Source organism: Eutrema salsugineum, unplaced genomic scaffold, assembly GCF_000478725.1.
Source record: "Eutrema salsugineum unplaced genomic scaffold, Eutsalg1_0 scaffold_5, whole genome shotgun sequence".
NCBI classification, from domain to species: Eukaryota; Viridiplantae; Streptophyta; class Magnoliopsida; order Brassicales; family Brassicaceae; genus Eutrema; species Eutrema salsugineum.
In genome coordinates, this window is record NW_006256612.1 from 8,564,937 (window position 1) to 8,583,821 (window position 18,885).

At 37.6% G+C, this 18,885-nt stretch overlaps 6 protein-coding genes across 6 annotated transcripts; 1 reads left to right on the forward strand and 5 right to left on the reverse strand.

The window, feature by feature from the left end:
* Positions 1 to 615: 615 nt before the first annotated feature.
* On the reverse strand, positions 616 to 2,653 carry LOC18992917 (anther-specific proline-rich protein APG). Its single transcript, XM_006416367.2, is given in 6 exon segments — positions 616 to 806; positions 906 to 1,152; positions 1,259 to 1,492; positions 1,600 to 1,745; positions 1,931 to 2,197; positions 2,200 to 2,653. Coding segments are annotated over 6 exon segments (1,539 nt in total).
* Positions 2,654 to 3,546: 893 nt separating this feature from the next.
* LOC18992918 (GDSL esterase/lipase At1g20120) lies at positions 3,547 to 5,357 on the reverse strand. The gene is made up of 5 exons (XM_006416368.2): positions 4,946 to 5,357; positions 4,514 to 4,644; positions 4,181 to 4,414; positions 3,847 to 4,102; positions 3,547 to 3,746 (listed from the first exon to the last, which is right to left on the reverse strand). Exons 1-5 carry the CDS (start codon positions 5,355 to 5,357, stop codon positions 3,547 to 3,549), a joined length of 1,233 nt encoding a protein of 410 aa, XP_006416431.1.
* Positions 5,358 to 5,901: 544 nt separating this feature from the next.
* Positions 5,902 to 7,605, reverse strand: LOC18992919 (GDSL esterase/lipase EXL3). Its single transcript, XM_006416369.1, has 5 exons — positions 7,329 to 7,605; positions 7,076 to 7,206; positions 6,633 to 6,854; positions 6,187 to 6,442; positions 5,902 to 6,095 (listed from the first exon to the last, which is right to left on the reverse strand). Exons 1-5 carry the CDS (start codon positions 7,603 to 7,605, stop codon positions 5,902 to 5,904), a joined length of 1,080 nt encoding a protein of 359 aa, XP_006416432.1.
* Positions 7,606 to 8,058: 453 nt separating this feature from the next.
* LOC18992920 (protein FREE1) lies at positions 8,059 to 11,543 on the reverse strand. Its single transcript, XM_006416370.2, has 10 exons — positions 10,409 to 11,543; positions 10,154 to 10,240; positions 9,930 to 10,061; positions 9,695 to 9,826; positions 9,472 to 9,537; positions 9,269 to 9,379; positions 8,966 to 9,058; positions 8,826 to 8,859; positions 8,662 to 8,729; positions 8,059 to 8,358 (listed from the first exon to the last, which is right to left on the reverse strand). Exons 1-10 carry the CDS (start codon positions 11,423 to 11,425, stop codon positions 8,281 to 8,283), a joined length of 1,818 nt encoding a protein of 605 aa, XP_006416433.1. The 5' UTR covers positions 11,426 to 11,543; the 3' UTR covers positions 8,059 to 8,280.
* Positions 11,544 to 12,023: 480 nt separating this feature from the next.
* LOC18992921 lies at positions 12,024 to 13,816 on the forward strand. Its single transcript, XM_006416372.2, has 3 exons — positions 12,024 to 12,413; positions 12,879 to 13,137; positions 13,223 to 13,816. Exons 1-3 carry the CDS (start codon positions 12,333 to 12,335, stop codon positions 13,696 to 13,698), a joined length of 816 nt encoding a protein of 271 aa, XP_006416435.1. The 5' UTR covers positions 12,024 to 12,332; the 3' UTR covers positions 13,699 to 13,816.
* A 299-nt stretch (positions 13,817 to 14,115) lies between these two features.
* LOC18992922 (rac-like GTP-binding protein ARAC4) lies at positions 14,116 to 16,279 on the reverse strand. The gene is made up of 7 exons (XM_006416373.2): positions 15,876 to 16,279; positions 15,281 to 15,368; positions 15,086 to 15,195; positions 14,928 to 14,991; positions 14,746 to 14,810; positions 14,597 to 14,662; positions 14,116 to 14,498 (listed from the first exon to the last, which is right to left on the reverse strand). Exons 1-7 carry the CDS (start codon positions 15,972 to 15,974, stop codon positions 14,400 to 14,402), a joined length of 591 nt encoding a protein of 196 aa, XP_006416436.1. The 5' UTR covers positions 15,975 to 16,279; the 3' UTR covers positions 14,116 to 14,399.
* Positions 16,280 to 18,885: the final 2,606 nt, after the last annotated feature.

Consider the following 18,885-nt stretch of genomic DNA (forward strand, 5'->3'; position numbering starts at 1 on the left):
ATAATTTAATTTAATCTAACATAAAGTGTTCTTCTATATAATTATCTTCGACATTCTCTGTCGATTCTTTTGAACTCTACATCTAATAATGAACGCCAAGTGCTTTATCTACATACGGGAATTCAATTGTTAGAATGCTAAAATGTACCGTGTTGGCTTTTTAGGAGCCTAAAAAATATAAATGTCAAGAACAAATACTAACTGCATTTCGTGGTTTCTGTTTTTGCATTTTCCAATTTATAGGGTTTAGATTTCTCCAAATTAAATAAGATTTCTGAGTCATTTTAATATTAAATTTGTGCTATTATTAAAAATAAAAAAAACTAGTATTGCTAAGTTTAAAACATAAACTGAAAATATGTTATTTTAAAGAATTTCCCTCAAATGTATTTAAATACCACACCACAATCATGCTCATAAACTAATATAAACATGACTCGATGAGGATTCGTTTGAGACAGAAGAACAAATCTTACGTAACTATCTCAAATGTCGTTTGATTAACTACATTATTAGTCACAGAAACGGCCCATATATGTCTACATCATTAATACATTGCAAAAGTTTCTTTTCGTAAGATAAAAAGATAAATAATGTAATAACAATAGTAATTAATCAGATAAAACGTAGGTATTCTTTTACAAGTATTTTGTTTAAGGTTTCATAAGCTCTTTGAGTGGGATGGGCACCGTCCCAAAACACATAAGACGATGTATTGGGACATATTTTTGATGTTGACTTTTTGCAAAATACACCTCCTCCCAATGATCTGACTTTGCAACATGGTTTCTTTATCTCCTCAAACCCTGCATGTAAATATTTTTCCAATTCATATATGATCAGATATTATAAACAACTTATATACATATATATATATGATTTGTCTCATCAGTAAAAAAAATTACCATAATCCGCTGGGCTTTCTAGGATCTGACTGAAGATAGAGTAGATGTCCATATAAACCAGTGTGGAATTTGGTAGAGTTCTTGACAGTTGACCCATAATAATGAGGAGTTTAGAATTGAAAAGCTGAGCAGCATAATTTAGTTCTTCATTACATTTTTTTTCCTTTTTAACTCTTTGTGATGGTGTACATCCAAGTGGTGGTGTTCCGATAACTCCTATACGTCTTGCTCCATATCCATACAATTGCTGCCCAAATATTTGCATTTACATTATCTTTCATTTTTATGATGAAAACTTACATTGTTCTTAATTACTTTACGAAAATGTAATTTACGATGATAATAATACTTACCAGAACGAAACTGGCGGCAGAATCAGCCATGATAGTGGTGTATGAGTCGACGTCATTTTTGAGGCGTTGAGCACCACTTCCAAAATATGTATTAATTAGATCATTGCCTCCTGCGACCACAATGGCTACTCCTTTGGCTACTATTTGATCGGTCTTCTTTTGTCCTACTAACTTCTTCAGTCTCTCTTTGTAGTCTTGGAAATATGTCAATTGATCCAACATTGGTATTACCTCCTGATTTAAATAAATCAGAGTAAATGATCAGTACATAGATTAATGACAATTAACGTTGCAGATAATAATAATAATGACCTAAGGGGGTTGATTCGATCTTTAATTACCAGTTCTTCAGATGTTTCAGGATTGTAGCCAGCACCACCCGAAGCAAAAGACACGCCAGTTAGAAGATCGCTTTGTTGTAGCTCGTTTTGTTGTAGTTTCTTGTCTAAATATGCCGGTACAATTTCTTTTACTCCCAAATATTTGGCTAGTGGAATCAGGAAACAAAGAGAAAAGTAATTAGAGGAATTGTTAAGGCAATTTCAATGGAAAGAACACATAGTTTGGCCCAAAAGAAAAGGAGGGTGAGAGAGAGAGAGGGTGAGAGAGAGAGAGAGAGAGAGAGAGAGAGAGAGAGAGAGAGAGAGAGAGAGAGAGAGAGAGAGTACGGACATATATAATCGGAAGCGACCTTTCCGTTGCTGAATCTACCGGTGGCAACTCCCATAGGAAAATCCATACCATAGGGACGATAATTACTCTTTACCTTTGTATCTAGATTGTTGTTATTTCCTGTGTCAAAGATCGAATCCCCAAAGAAAAACACGGCCGATATGGTTTTGTTTTCTGGCTTAGGTGGTGATGGGCCAGGTGGCTTAGGTGGTGATGGTTTTGGCGATGGGGCAGGTGGTTTAGGAGCTGGCCCAGGTGGCTTAGGTGTGATGGTTTTGGGTCTGGCTTTGGAGATGGAGCAGGGGCTGGTGTGGTTTGGTTGAAGGCTTTTGGTGGTTGCGGTGGGCATGGAGACGGACCAGGGGCTGGTGGTGGCTTTGGTTGAGGCTTAGGTGGTGTTGGTGGGCATGGAGATGGACCAGGGGGTGGTGGAGGCTTTGGCTGAGGCTTAGGTGGTGTTGGTGGGCATGGAGATGGGGCAGGTGGTGGACCAGGCTTTGGTGATGGGCCTGGTGGTGGGCGAGGTTGTGGTGGGTCCAACGGCCACGGTTGTGGCTGGAACCCTGGAAATGGCCAAGGCCTTGATGGCCACGGCCAGAGCCGTCGGTGGACTACTTGGGCATGCGTCGTCGTCACGAAGAAGATACAAAAGGATATGAGAAAGAAAACAAAACGAAATATTCTCGAATTTGAACAAGAATTGACCATGGAAGGTTGCTTCATGCTTTTACTACAAGTAGTACGACAATTTTCATTCAAGTGTTGGCTACTGTCATGTCAATATTTCAATATGTATGGGCGTATGATGAATATATATGCATTACGTAAATTTTGACACGCGATATATGTGGCCGTGTTGAAGTTGCTTTTGTCTCAAGGCTTCTCTCATCACACATTTTGAGATACTTTCCTTACATTCAGTTTCCAGTCGGAACTTTACTCTCTCTCAAGCATATTCCGTGACTTCTTAGAACTTAACTCACTCTCACGAACCTTCAATATGTAGATTTTTACCCCAAAAAAAAATATCATATTGAAGTTAGGAATTATGGCTACGTAAAATAGCTTCCCACACAAGACACAACTTGAGTGATGATAGCTTTAGGATTGTACATGTCTGAAGGCGCAAAGTTCCTAGTGGATTGGCCTTTCTGTAGACTCTCGTTATCGTTAATGGCCTTGTTATGGATTTCTCTCTGTTGGAATGAGATTGTTTCGATTAAGTGAAACAAGAAGAAGAATGGATTTTTTTTATTATTTTGGTTGAATTCATCAAACAAAAATTTAACCCCATTTTCACACCTTTTGTAGTTTTGTTTACTTAGCAGCGTCTATTTTCAAAGAGGAGCAAATTTGAAATTATATTGTTCAAATGGTAAAAGTTGATCGATCAATCCCTCATCATTTCTGGGTCCGATTATCGTCAAAAATACAGAATATGAATGTTTTAGAAAATAGTTGAATTTCTTGTTCCATGTCAATATATGTACCAGACAATTTTCATGGATTAAGACATATATATATATATATAATGGATTAAGACATTAAACCAAATGAGGAACAGCTTTTATTTTTAGCCAAATTACATCATCAAAGGTGTCATCTTAAAACTACAGTTATTTGTCATAGAAAGGGCTCAGGTCATCCTCTACAAACTTTTTGGTTAAAATCCTATAAGCTCGTTCTGTTGGATGGTAACTGTCCCAAAACATATAAGAAGACACGTTGTTACAAAGAAGTGATGTAAATTGGTTGCAAAGCGGACCTAATTCGATCAGCCCTGTCCCACAACATCCTTTATCAATCTCATCAAATCCTGCAAAAATTCCCAAAATGTAAAAAAAAAAAGAAAGAAAGATATAATCTCAAACTCATTCACATATATATGCATAATACAACGTGTGGCTGAACATTACCATATTCCTCTGGATTTTGGATCATATGAGTGAAGAGAGAGTAGATGTCAATATACACCAAAGTGGCGTTCTTCAAGGTTTCAGCCATTGAATGCAAACTTGTAGAGAGTTTGGAATTAAAAAGCTGAGCTGCAACGTTTACTTCATCAGCACACTTTCTATGAAGTCCTCCTCTTGCGGTTCTCTGAATTGGTATACACCCGATTGGCGAAACACCAATGAATCCTATTTTTCTTGCTCCAGATTCATATAGTTGCTGCCAAAATTTAAATTTTATTCATTAGGTTTTTTCTAAGCAATTGGATCAGAGATTAGCTAGTTATTTACAACGTACCATAGCGAAACTTGCAGCAGAGGTAGCCATAAAAGAGGTATATGAATCGATGTCATATAAGAATTCTTCTGTATGTGTACCATAGTATGTATTGGCTAGATCATCGCTGCCCGCAATCACAATAGCTAGGCTTTTGGATATTATGTGTTCAGCTTTCTCTTTTCCCGCAAAGCCTTTCACTTTCTCGATGTATTCTTGAAAATATGTCAATTGGTCCGACATCGGTATCGCCCTCTTTGGGAAAACATTGATAACACAAGAAACCATAATGAAAAAAGGTTTTAAAATAAAAGAGAGAGCTAGTTAGAAAGGTAAGGAATTTGATGTTCTTACTACTTCTATAGGTGTCAAAGGATCATAGCCAGAACCACCCGAAGCAAAGGAGACACCAGTGAGGAGATCTTCTCGGGTCAGTCCCGGTCTCAAGTATGGTGGTAAAACTGGTTTTATTCCTAAGAATTCCGCTGTGATTTTCAGAAGAAGAAGAAAGAAAAGGCCATCAAGATCAATTTTCAGAGAAATGTTTCCATTGGGTAATGTATCTGATGCAATAGCATGTGAGCTTACGTAGTTATTATAATTTTCATAAATTAATAGTTTATATGTTTGATATAAAGACATGATAAAAGAAAAGGCAAAGTCACCTATAAAATCAGAAGAATGATTCCATTGAGTTATGCATGAATATATTTTACGTATAATTTTTATAATTTAATAGTTTCTATGTTTGATCTAAAGACATGATCAAATGAAAGGCAAAGTCACCTATAAAATCAGAAGGGATTTTTCCATTGCAAAATCTGCCGGTGGGAACTCCGTGTGGGAAATTCATACCGTAAGGCAGAAAATTAGCTCTGACCAACGTTAAAATGTAATTGTTATTTCCTGTGTCTACGATTGAATCCCCAAATGCAAATATGGCAGGAAACGTCGTGTTGCGTGCACCAGGTGGCGTTGGGGTAGGTGCTGGCCTTGGACTTGGACCTGGCTTTGGCTCTGGACTTGGACATGGATTTGGCCCTGGAGTTGGACCTGGCTTTCGAACTTGTTGTAAGCGGTTTGCTGAAGCATACATTTGCACGAAGAAAATATAAGAGAGTGAGAGAAACAAAACACATCGAGATAATTTTGAACTAGACAAAGAATAAGAACGTGAAACCACACGATCATGCAACATCTTGGGCTATATGATCTAATATGTCTGATAAGGAAAAAAAAAGAACTTTGTTATATATGAAACTCAAAAATATAAAGGAGTGTGTCACAAAAGAATCTTTACTCAGATAGACAAAAAAGTATGGACACAAGCATGCGGTTTAAATGGTTATAAGAGGACGATGCTTATCTCTTATTGCTTCTTATATTCACACACTTCAAACTTTCCTTATATTCCGGCGGAATAATTCCGCAAACCATCCATGATCACTACTCTCACTCTCGTATATTCATAATTTCGCATTACTATCTACATTACTAATAACTCTGTTTTTATCAAAAGAAAGAAAATACGAGATGATTCCATGGTTCGAACAACTGATCGATCACGGAGACGAGCTCTAGTAGGAACAACTGAACAAGTATTGACAATAATATCGAGTTTTATAATACTTAAACTAATCGAAATCAAACTTATGTCTGATGAAAAAAAAAAAAAAGAACGTTGCGTTTATCTTTAACCCACAAACTCAAAACTGCATTGGAACCAATCAAACATATAATTATCACAACAACATAGGGACTGATTTTTCAAGAAGTTTCGAGATTAAAATTCTATTAGCTCTTTCGCTAGGATGATAAGCATCCCAAAACAAATATGCAGATATATTTGGACATATCGATGACGTATATCTGTTGCACAACAAAAGGGTTTCTATCAGTCCTGTTCCACAACAACCTCTATCCACCACTTCAAATCCTGTCGAACAAAAAAGAAAATCATTTATCATCATATAAAACGATATGTCATAAATAATCAAATGATGATGAATGGTTATCTAATTACACACCGTATCTTTGTGGGCTTTGGATGAGCTCAAGGAGAGAGTTGTAGTAGTCAAAATACACCAACTTGGTATCTTGTAAGGTTGGTGATAGTGAATCCAACATGGAAGAGAGCTTTGAATTGAAAAGCTTTGATGCATTGTTGTAATCTTGATCACAATCTCTTTGAAGACCTCCTCCTAATGTTCTTTGTGATGGTAAACATCCAAATGGTGGTACACCTACTACCAGTATTCTTCTTGCTCCGTATCTATATAGTTTCTATATCATAGTAGATATAAATGAAAACTTGTTATTATCCAATGGAAACTATTTCAGTAAATGATATTCCTACAATTAAACACACGTAAATGAGACTTGAGCGTTGAATGGTTTTAATAACATTTTATTTTTTAATGTAACCATATACCCGAAGGATGAGAAAAAATATCATGCAAGAAATGAAACATACTTTCATGAAATCGGAGGCAAATTTAATGACGGAAGAGGTGTACGATTCGACGTCGTACTGGAGGTTTCCAGCCGCAGCGCTGGGCACGTCGTTGCTGCCGGAGACAACGAGGAATAAGCTTTTCGATATAATATCGTCCGTTGTTTCTTCCCCTCCAATTTTCTTCAGTTTTTCAATATACTCTTCTAATTTTTTTAACTGGCCCTCCATTGACAATGCTGACTATTTTTAGCCATATCATAAGGAAAATGGAAAAAAAAAAAGAAAAAAAATTGGTCAACGTTATATTAACTACTTTGTTCAACTGTAAACATAACATTTTAATTAGATAGTAAACGCAAATACATAAGAGTACTTAACAGAAGATATGTAGAGATAGAAAAAACTAAGTACAAATAAAATTATGTGCAAGGTACGTTATGCGGTTATGGTAATAGTATTACCCTGCTTTGGGATATCCAGGGATTAAAACCAGAACCACCAGAAGCGAAGCTAACACCGGTGAGAAGATCTTTAGATGTTAAAGTCGGATCTAAAGAGGCTGGTATTGTTCGTTTAATTCCCAAACCTTCCGCTGCAAAACGAGACTACTATATATCTTTCAAAAGAATTGTGTTGTGGTAATAATGAGTCTGTGCAACTATTACTTATTAGGCGCTAGAGAAATAATATATGAATGTGGTTTTTTGTTGTAACATAACAACGACCCTATTAAATCGGGAAAAACTTCACCGTCTCCGAATCTTCCGGTGGGAATACCACCTTCGAAATTGATACCGTAAGGTGGAAAGTTACATTTTGCGATCGTATTGAGGTAATTATTGTTTCCGGTATCGGCATACGAATCCCCGAACACTATCAACGCCGGAAATATGGCGCTTGACGGTAGACTTGCCGGTGCAGCGCCGGTGATCTTGAAGAAGACGTTAATGGATGAGAGAAACAAAATCAAGAACCTACTATTTTGTTTCATTTTTGTGAAAGGAGTAGAGTTCATGTTGCCCTTTTGAGCTTTGTTGGTCCCTCGTTGTCTTGTCTGTGTAGAGCTGTCGAAAGTTTGACCATGTTAATAAAAGTTGCGAAGATTAAGGAAAGCATTTGATAGCTCATGTAAGGTCAACTTTTGTGGTTTTGCCATGTACTCCACGTTCTGCATATTTTATTTCTGATTTGATTCGTTTCTTCTTTAACGTCACAACAGAAACTAGAACTGGAATTATTTGCTAAATCTTGAGGTAACTTTACAAATCGATCCAAGAACACATTATCTTTATTAAGTCAGATCATACTGAGAGTTGCGGACTCCCTCTTCTTTTCCTTTTTTTTTTTTTGGTCGTCAACAAAATAGGGCATATATAAAAACATAAAAAAAAAGTGTATATATAACTCACGGTGCATGTGAATGATAAGTGACATTTAAGGTTTGATAAGTAAATTAGCCATTGAGCCATCAAGGAACCAGACTGGATAAAATAAGACTGTTTATCACTCAAAAGACTTTCCATATACACACACACAAAGGGGAACCAACACCCACATGAGACAGGACCAAGAACTTATTTTTAATGTGATCAAACCCAATTCAATAACCAAATCTCATAACTTTTAATTGATGATATATGTCAAGCAAAAAAAGCAGGTAGGACGATCAATGCGCGCTAACGAGGAAAGGGTTTTGGCAAACTCCACACTCGATGGTCTCTGATCCTGAGACTGGAACCTGGACCTGCACAATTCAATGGAAATGATTTCATATTCGCATACATGGTACCAAGAGACGGTACATAAAGCCAACTTCACATTTCCAATCCGTCACCAGTCTCCTATCCAAGTCCTCCGATTATTATGTCAAATGGTGAAATCTCATAGATGCAAGATAAGATATCCACATTCGTCACTGCATTTGCAAGATGATCATACACACCAACACATATGACTATCCCTACGTGGACCACCCTGTTTTTGTTGTTCTCGAAAATATAGGGTCCGCAAATCATACAAAGAAAGACGGTTTATCAAAGGATCTAACCTGCAAGTGCACTGTGCATGTTGGACAAGCTACTTCCTTCATCCGCCTCCCAAATCCTTCCCTCGAACCTGTTAAAACAATACCTATCATTATCAGTGACCATAGAAGACCAGAAACAATAAATTAAAAGCATGAAGTATGTATATCAAAACATAAAGAATTACCAGATGAAGACTTGCGGTTTTTCTCCATTTCCTCCTGTGTTAAACATATCCGCAATTAGAAAACAATCATATGGTTTCTCCCGGAAATCAACTCAACTTCTAAATTATTAAACATAATAAAGAGCACTGATAAGACTCACTTGTAATTTCCTAGCGAGGTCTTCATGGCTCTGCACACTCATGTTCCTGCTAGCGGATTCCTTGGCATTACTCAACCTTTGCGACACTTCTGCCTGCAAATCAAGAATTCGATTTATAGGTAGCCACACTTTGTTTTTTTACTTAAGAGGCGTTCTCCGTCAGGACAAGATACTACAAATGTACTTTTAGCTAGAACAGCCGACCAAGGTTCTCCATGTTAAAGCTATTAATATACATTCTCAGGAATCCATGGATAATCATTCCTCAACTTAAGGAAATAGGAGTAGATAGGTAGAGCATACCATGCACCGGTCGCAAACACGGACTTGGGGAGCATTCTCCTCAGCAGTGAGAGCAATCCTACCTTGAGTGCACTTGTCACAGAAGACGTCACCACAGTTCCTGCAGTGATGCTGAGATAAAAACAACAATCCATAAGGTTTGTCAGTCCCGACATGGCTGAGAACTTAATTCCAGATTAGAAAATCAGGGGGGGAAACAATACCCTTCGCATAAATGCACCGAAATCTGATCCACACGATGTGCACTTAGAAACAGCTTCATCAGGGACCTGAAGCCAAAGATAAATGGAGTAAGAACAATAAAACCACAGCTAAACCACGAACGATAAGAATGAACGATGTTTTATCCCCAGCGATACTACCCTAGCCTATCGATTTGACAACAAGAGAGTTATGTTAATTTTCCAAAAAAACGGAAAATCCTACCCAGTGATCTTTCTCCTCATTTACAGGCTTTATAATGTTCATCCAATCACCCAATCCTTTCTTCTTCTCAGCAGATTGTTCAATCAGTTTTGCAGAAGCAGGAGGCCTGCTACTTCCTCCAATCTCCTTGGCCTAAAACCAATCATCAAAAAAAAAAACATCGAATTAGTAAAACGAAAACATGATGGAATTGGAATTTAGGCATAAACGATATAAACACGCAGGTTTAGGAAACCTGAAACATAGCAGCCGTCACTGTATCCAGAAGGGTGTTGGTGGTGTAACTATTTGATTGCAGTCTGATACGTTTAGCTTCAATGTCTACCGGAGTCTTAGACCAAAAGGCCATAATAGAAGAATCTAGTTTCTGACAGAGAGAGAATTACAATAGATATAAGACTTTCATTCGTGCAAATAAAACAAAGGAAAATCTTGGGAAGAATGTAGCTAAGCTCTTACTTCGCATCTTGTGATGTTTTCAAGAGGATATATTCTCAAAGTGCGGTTACTACTTGGGTCAAGCATACGGAGGCCATCCAAACCAATCTGCTATGACCAAAAAAAAACCGATTAACTAAAAACAGTTTTATGTAATGATCAGCTTTAGCTTAAGTATACATAAATCTCACAAAATGATCATACCATTATCATTGAGATTAGCTTAACACGAATAAGCAGATATACAACTCGAATTGACAAAAATTTACGCATTACCTGGCAAAGAACATCCGTGGTGGTCTGTCCGTAGGTCTCAGCCAACAATTTGACGCGGAATTTCTGCACACCACCCGTGGAATCTTCTTGCACATCAGCCTTGGGGACAGCTCTCACGATCTTGGCAGATTTCGAGCTAGCAGAGGAATCTTTACCCGAAGAAAAGCTAATGGAACGTCCATAATCGTCGAACAAGGTCGAATTGGAAGATTTCGGAGCTGTTCCACGAGACCCGTAGGGCTCCACTTTGCCTCCTTGATAAGCATAGACGCCATCACCATAGGAATCTTCATAAGCAGGGTACCCTCCGCTCTCAGTTCGTTTCCCGTACGGATCTGAGCCTAAATCCGATCTGCTCCGGCTGTAATCGCCATAAGCAGGTTGGTCGTACTTCACCGGCTTTTCGTATGGTTTCTCATACGAAGGAGGAATGGAAGATCCTCCGCCACTGTAAGGAGGTGCCGAGTACATGGAGGATGAGTAAGGCGGAGCATGAGAATGAGCAGGATTAGGATTCGGCGCAGAGACAGATGGAGGCGGAGGATGAGGTGCAGGAGAATAGCTAGAGGTCTGATGCTGATCATATGGTGGATAATACGTCGGGTGCGTGGTAGATGATGGCTGATACGGGGCAGTGGAATCAAACGATCCATAAGATGATGCAGGTGGATGAATCGCGGGCGGTTGGTTGAAGGTGGAATAAGAATTAGGGTTTAGAGACGTCGCCGGAGGAGAAGGAGGAGGCGGTTGTGCAGCGGAAGCGAAGGAAGGAGCTGAAGGAGGGGCATGATCAGTGTTTTGCCCGTAAGGAGGGTAATTCTGGGAATAATTAGAGTAATCGGCGGAGCCGTAACCTCCGGTGAAAGGTGGCGCCGACGCATACGTGTTTTGGGAAAGATCGGTCGGACCAGCAACGGCGGGCGCCGGCGGAGATGGGTTGGGAATAGGATTCGGGGTGGGATTTTGAAATTGAGTGTACTGGTGGTGGTAGTACGAATTGTAATCTCCCTGTTGCATCGCTGATCGGTGATTGGGGTTTGATTTGCTTTCTCGTCGGCGATTATTCGATCAGATTAATCGGTGAAGAAACGATGACGACAAAGCGTGGGAGAAGATGAGAGATGGATCGGGTCAAGGGAATATTTGGCGAGGGGAGTATTGTATGTGTCGCGAACTACGTTAAGCTTTTCCAAAGAGTACACGTGGCGTTATAAGCTACCGTTTATTTATTAGAAGTCGGAGATGATTTTAACGCGTGATGGATACGCCCACAGATGACTATATGCTGTTTTTCTGTGCAAGTGCGAGGAACCCAGTCGGACAAAAGATTAATTATACTCCACGTATGTTTTAACAATGGGATTTCGGTTTGGAAAACGCAATTGGGCTTTAAACGATACTAAGCCCAATAATTAAGGTTAGGTTAAGAGTCTAAAAGTAAGAAAGACCCAAGGGGTAAAAAGGGTGTTTCAGATGACGTAGCAATCTCGGACCGAGTTTCACGGCGATGATTAAATGACGGAAATAGCCCTTAAGAAAAATCTGACGATTAGGGTTTTCCTGTTCTCATTATTCCCCAAAAAACGTAAGTATAGGACGAGTCGGCGGATCTCAGTGTTTCACGCGTCTTTAAATACAGGCCTTACCCTCACCTTTATTTTCTCAACCGCAATTGGTCTTCCTTTTTTTTATTCTTCTCTCTCTGTGTTTTCGATTAGCAGCAATACGAATCGTGAAAAAACGAAATCAGGGCTCACTTCTTCGTCCCTCGCTTCGATTTTTTTGTTTGATTTCGCGCCACAAAAGGTTCCTTAGGCAGATTCTGAAACCTAGGTTCGATTAGTTCCTGTCCGTGTCCGTGTCCGTGTCCGTGTCCGTTTTTCTGTTTGACCGATTCGATCTGAGAAAAGGAATAATCAAAGCGATGCCGCGATTTTACACATCTCCACCGCCTGTGTATGCGAGGAACTGGGCGAACGGTCAGAACTTGGTCGAATCGACTAAGGTTCGTCGAGCACTCAGTTCTTGTGATTGATTCGCACGATGTTCTCTCTCTCCCGAACATGAGTTTTCATGTTCTGGATCTAATTCTGATGTTTAAAATTCCTTGATAATATCACTTGGGAGTTATTGCTAGGTTGCATATAAGATTCTAATCGTTGAAATTGAAGGAAAATAGATACCTTATTGTTTCTTGTTGAATTGTTACACTACATATGCCTGTAGATCTGTAAAATTAAGCTAACCCTTTTCATGATTTTGCATATCGATTTTGTTCCAGATTTCATTTCTAACGATGTCGTGCAAACATATATCTTGTTTGGTTTGGTCTACAATTATAGTCAACCATAGATAAGATAATATATGACTCTATTGTGTCCATTTGAGTGATGTACCCACGTATATGGGATCTGGTTGTTACCCGAAAATCTCCTCTAGTCTAAATCCTTTATTCTGATGGATTATAAAGATCGAAAGGCAAATAGCACCTTCTATAAAGGTGCACCGGAAAGAGAAGAAGGAGAAAAAGAGAGAAAAGAAACTTAAGAATGAGAAATCCAAACAGCAATATTTCCCGAGTACTAAGCAAGTCTCAGACGAATCTGAACAACATGAGAAGAGTTGTTTGACAGAAGAACATCACCTTGTTGGGTATTTGTCTGATGGTAGTCAGAACAGTAAGAAGAGAAGAAGGGAAGCTTCTCCTGTTGTTGACAGTAATATCAAAGGTTTGTGTTTTTTCTTGTTGGTCAAGATTTTTTTGTTTCTTGTACTATGCTTAATTTACTGAAACCTAGACATTTACATTTGCAGCTACGCCTGTAGCTGGTAATCCACTACGGATACGTTTTGTCTTCAAGAAACCAAAAGAAGCTGAGGTTGCTGTGCCTCAAGAGGATCGTGTTTGCTCCACTTCAGGCACTGATCGACCCAGTGAAATAACAAGTTCTGTCCCAGTTCTTGATGAGAATCTGCTTTCAGCTCCACTTGAGAATGGAAAGACTGCAATTCCTTCTGAATCAAATAAGAGAAAGAAACGTAGGACAAGCAAAGAATCCCGGTACAATTCATTGTTTGATGAATGTGTACTTCCCTCCATTTCGATGGAGGAAGAAAATGGCCACAACGATGATTGGCTTTTCTGTGCCAGAGCGCAAGAGAATGCTCCTACCAAGTCTAGTGAAGACATGGTCACGAATTTGCAGAAGTCGGGAGAATCCTCCTTGCCTAGAGCTCAATTTTTGCCTGAAGCGGGAATTTTTTCATTACCATATGCAGTCCTGTTTTAGGTCCCCATATTGTTTTGTTCTTTCTCAGCTTAGCCATAGGCCTTAGTTTTGTACAGTAACACTGATTGTAACAATCACAAAGATCAATAATACTTGAATGATCTCTGTATTTTTTACACCAATCTTCAATTAACAATTATTTTATACATTTTGCAAAGAGCCATTACAATAAGCCTATTATGGTCCCTGTCATCTTTGAGTTTATGATGTTCTCCACTTCTTTTCTCTTGAATGTGCTGGAAAGCAATATAATTGTATGAAGTCTTTTTGGATTCAAAGTTGACTTTGCTTAGTAGAGTTTGATCAGGCAGCCGGAGAAAACTAGCTGCATACCATGATTCTCAATCAGACCACAAGCATATAGAATTGGGAGGCAGAAGCACAATACAATAGCTTAAAAACAGAAATTAAAAATGCAATATTAATTAGATTCATATGTCAATACAAATGATCCCCATCAAGAACAAAAGAGAAGAGAGAGATTAGTCTACATAGCAAGAGTAGTACACACTGTGAACCCAAAAGATTCACCAGCAAAGAGTAAAAGACACAACAACACAGCTTGTTTTAGCAACTATACAAAAAGCTACTCGAAATGTCTCCTTCACGTCGGAATTATCATATTAAAATGGGGACGAATCAAATAGTCCAAATCATCTTCTTTCTTTTAGTTGTTTACCTAGTCTTAAGAGATATTTTCATCACAAGAACGCGCAACGATTCTTGTTCTTTTTCTTCTTCTTCTGCTTCGGTGGCTGAAGCACCACTTTTATGGCTGCATCAAACACTGCCTTCACATTCTGCAGAAACCCCAATAGAAGACACCAACAACTTCAGCCTCTTAACAAGAGTCTAAGCAAACAGTAAGAACCAGGACAAGCGTTTTTTTATTGTCTACCTGCTGTGTCTTCGAACTACATTCAATGTAGACCGCAGATCCAATCAGTTTCTTCAATTCCTCTCCCTGCATAATTCATAACAACATTAGACCATATTTCATCAAGAACTCGCAATAATGGCTAGCCTAACCGTAAGAGAATTAAGTACCTGATTTGTAGTAATCGGTACTGCACCCGGATGATCTATGAAGAATTGTTTGTCATCTCGAAGGTCTGCAAATACCGAAAATTTCACAACCTCACATAACCATACAAAACTTTGTAAGAAAAGTTAAGAACATGAACTAAGACCTTCCAGTCAAAAACAATAGTAGGAAAGAGTATGATTACCAAGTTTTGTTCCAACGAGGATAATGGGAACACCGGGAGCATAATGCCTGAGCTCAGGAATCCACTGAGAGTGGAGCATATAAAGAACAAAAACAAATTAAACCTATGTTTACACTCATCACAATTTATAATGGAGATTATTAACAAAAGAGCCAAACCTTCTTGGCAATATTCTCATAGCTAGCCTTGCTGATCAGAGAGAAAGCAAGGATGAAAACATCTGCACCACGGTAACTCAGAGGTCGTAGCCTGTTGTAGTCTTCTTGACCTATTTCAGACCCCAAAAGCAAACCAAGTCAAACCTGAAACAAGAAAAAATTACAACGGCGAACCGGTTTTTTCGAAAGATTTACCGGCTGTGTCCCACAATCCAAGATTGACTGTGTTGCCGTCTACAACCACATTAGCACTGAAGTTGTCGAAAACAGTTGGAACATAATCCTGAAAAACCAATATCAATCCACAGATTTACATTAAATCATCCTGTATATAAAAAAAAAAACATCACACTAGCTTCAAGATCAATGCTTTGAGCTAGATTCTCGAATGTGAAAACAGATGAAAAAAAAAAGGCTAAGTCCTCGGAATCACGAAATTTAAACGAGGCTGATCACTTTATAGTACAAAGCTCATAATAGAAGCCATGATTCTCCGATCCAAACCTTCGATTTTGTATGAGATGAACTAAATTGCAGTCTACACCAAATTTGAATATGAACTATGTCAGATGAAATTACTCATGAGCTTGGAAACAAAACATCGTCAATTGTAGATGTGTATCATTTCCCCCAAAAGTTACTAGCACATTAAAGATTGTATCTCCTAAATCCATTCCCCAGGAAGCTTCCAGATCAATAATATACTCTTGCGAGTTGCGACGAGCTTAGAAATTAGAAACAGAAGAAAGAAACGAAAAGTAAAGAGAAGAAGATTGGCGACGAAAATTACTGTGGGAAAAGTGTTGCTCGTGTAAGAAATCAGCATGCAAGTTTTTCCGACGGCACCATCTCCGACGGTCACACACTTTATGAACCTTGACGCGCTCATCTCCGCCGCTAAAAAGGAAAACAAACTCCGCCGGATCGAAAACGCTCAAAAAAATCCCCTTTCAGCTTCTTCCTCAAACCATCGACATTCCTAAAGAACCAAATCTAATTCTCTCGTTCACTAAACCGAAAATCGAACTCGCAAGCTTGTGAATCTGAGAAACCCCAAAATGTAGAGAAGAAGGGAGCAAAGATTTCAAAAATGGCAAAGCGTAAATCGATGAGAGAAAGAGAGAGAGAAGAAGAAGATGCTTTTTTTTGGCGGTTGATTGATAAGACTTTGAGATGAGTCTATAGACTAAACTCTAAATACAAATACAACTATGCGCCAGCTAATGGCTACACACCAAACACCTCCTTATCATATACACTCACCCACCTTATTGTATACTATTTTGAATTTATTACTTTATATATATATATATATTCACCACGTATTTCGTGTTTTTCTTCTTTTTTTTTTCAAATTTTTGAAATCTCTTTTTGCTTTCTTTTATGTTACGGATTTGAATTTTGAAAGAGGATCTATGCGTTTTTTAAAAACAAGAAGAATACAGAATGTCATGAATGTTTTGCGTTGGAGTATTATTTTCGGGATATTTATATTTACTACACGGTGTATTTATTGAATTTCCAACTTCTTTTAAGTTTTAAAACTAAAATATGCAGAATGTCATGAATGTTTGCACTATTACCTTCAGAGTGTCATGAATGTTTGCTCTACTATCTATGCTGTATTCAAATTTTTAATGTTAAGTTATTTTTGCTATATATTAGGGACTTGACTAAAATTTTCAATTATTATCTCTTCAACATTTTGGACTAATCATTTAACATTCATGTATGTAACTCAGAAGCTTACAACAGCTAGTTTAGTTTAGATGAACCGTATGATTCGTACTATTACACCAAACATTTTTTTTTTACACCAAACATTTATCATAAGGTATTCGGATCCAATTCCAAAGAACTGATGAAATAAGGTAACATTTTGTGCTCCTCGAACACCATAGCCATGTGATCACGTTGCCCGATATGAAAATATTCGCTGACGAGTGGTCATATGTCGAACTTGCCTCAATTTATCCACTTTTTGATTAGTATTTAGACCATGCAATAACGGACATGACATCCCCGACATTAACTTATTTATAATATTCATACTAACTAGGAACGTATAATATCAGCTCATTAAAGCCTGTGATAGTTGGTAAACATTCTAACGTCTCAAAACTAAAAATCTTTCTGGAACAACTTGTTGTTTTTAGTCATGGAATTTGAATTCATGTATTGGGTAATGAAGGCTCCTATTTATATTTGGATTATTTAGAGTGAAACATAGAGATAATCATTGTAATAAACTTTTTTCTCTATTTTTAGAGTGAAATATAAAAAAAAACAATTAGAGATTTCCTAGCAAAAAAAAGAAAGAAAACAATTAGAGATGCTTTACAGTCATCTAAACCAATATCTAAAAGATACTATATGATTAAAACGGGTAAGTCTCTTATGTGTTTTTTAATTTCGCCGTTGGTAAGTTCAAATGATCTACGAGAGACTTGTAGGGGAAAAAAACAAATAAAGTGATATAAGAGAGACTTTACAGTATAGCAAAATATAAGGAGGTAAGAATGAAATCTGTAATCATTGGATTTGGCAACTCTCATTAAGGACGTGCCACTTAGTGTTACGGCACATATCCTAAATATGATCGCATTCTTCTTATTTTTTTCTTTTTTTAAGAAAAAACTTATCTTGTTCTTTTCATTTCCCTTCGCCTTCGGAAATATAGGCGACGAGTCCAAGGGGACGTGCCCGACTCTACCTAAACTAACCAATAACGATCCGCCACGTCACTGAATGTCCCATCACCGAATCATAATCACACTAGACGGTAGCTTCGTTGTTAAATTTGATGAATCATAATTAGTATAGCTAATTGACATCATGTGTTGTTTTTAACTTTTTCAATCCACATCTTTTATTTTTTTTCTTCCAACAAGTTTGATGGTGTTTATAGACCAAAAGCGATAGCGTATATTTTGTTGACAAAATTTTGTATTATGAGTAATCTGCGGAATGATGGGAAAAAAATAATTCTGTAAGTATTTATCGATAAAAACACACTGTGGAATACTAAGTAATAAAACATAAAACGCAATATTAATGTTAGAAGTAAAAATTCCTTACAAAATGAGCAATGGTAGTAGTACATTTGTACAAAAATGATATTTTAGAATATATTTCCAAACCACTCATTTTGAATCTGATTGTATGATTGTATGCAATCTGATTGTATGCAGTACGTGTGTGGAATGTACAACTACTAAAACAAAAACTGAAAAACATACGGTATTATGGTAATCAGAACGAAAACGAGACAGAGAGGTTAGAGGAAGTATTTGCGGAATTAGATTAAGAAATAGATTAGAAGAGAAAGTGGGGAAGGTAATGAGTTAACCAAATCATTATATCGGAGAAGTTAATCTTACTACATCTTTTCCTCCTCTTCCCTACCAACGATTCACCAACCATCAACGATCCCACTTTTCTTTATCAACTAACTCCAGCAGTCCAGCTCATTTTTATTCAAGATAATAAAATAAAATAAAAATTTAATATAATCGTTAAACTGATAACCAGAATCCTGTAAATACCAACAGCAAAATAGGAAGTGCAAAACTTAGGATAAATATGCGGAATGGGGAAAATAACGTAGAAACGCAAAAATTACATTAGTTTTGGCTACAAAAATTATAAGCAAAAAAAAAAACTAAAGTATTTCCAAAAGTAGTAGTAGTACATTTGTATAAAAGGCATGACATTTTAGAATATTTATTTCGTTGATTTTGATACTTCAGACAAGCCAAACATACTCTACTCATTCAAGCTTTAACCTACTCATAGCTTTG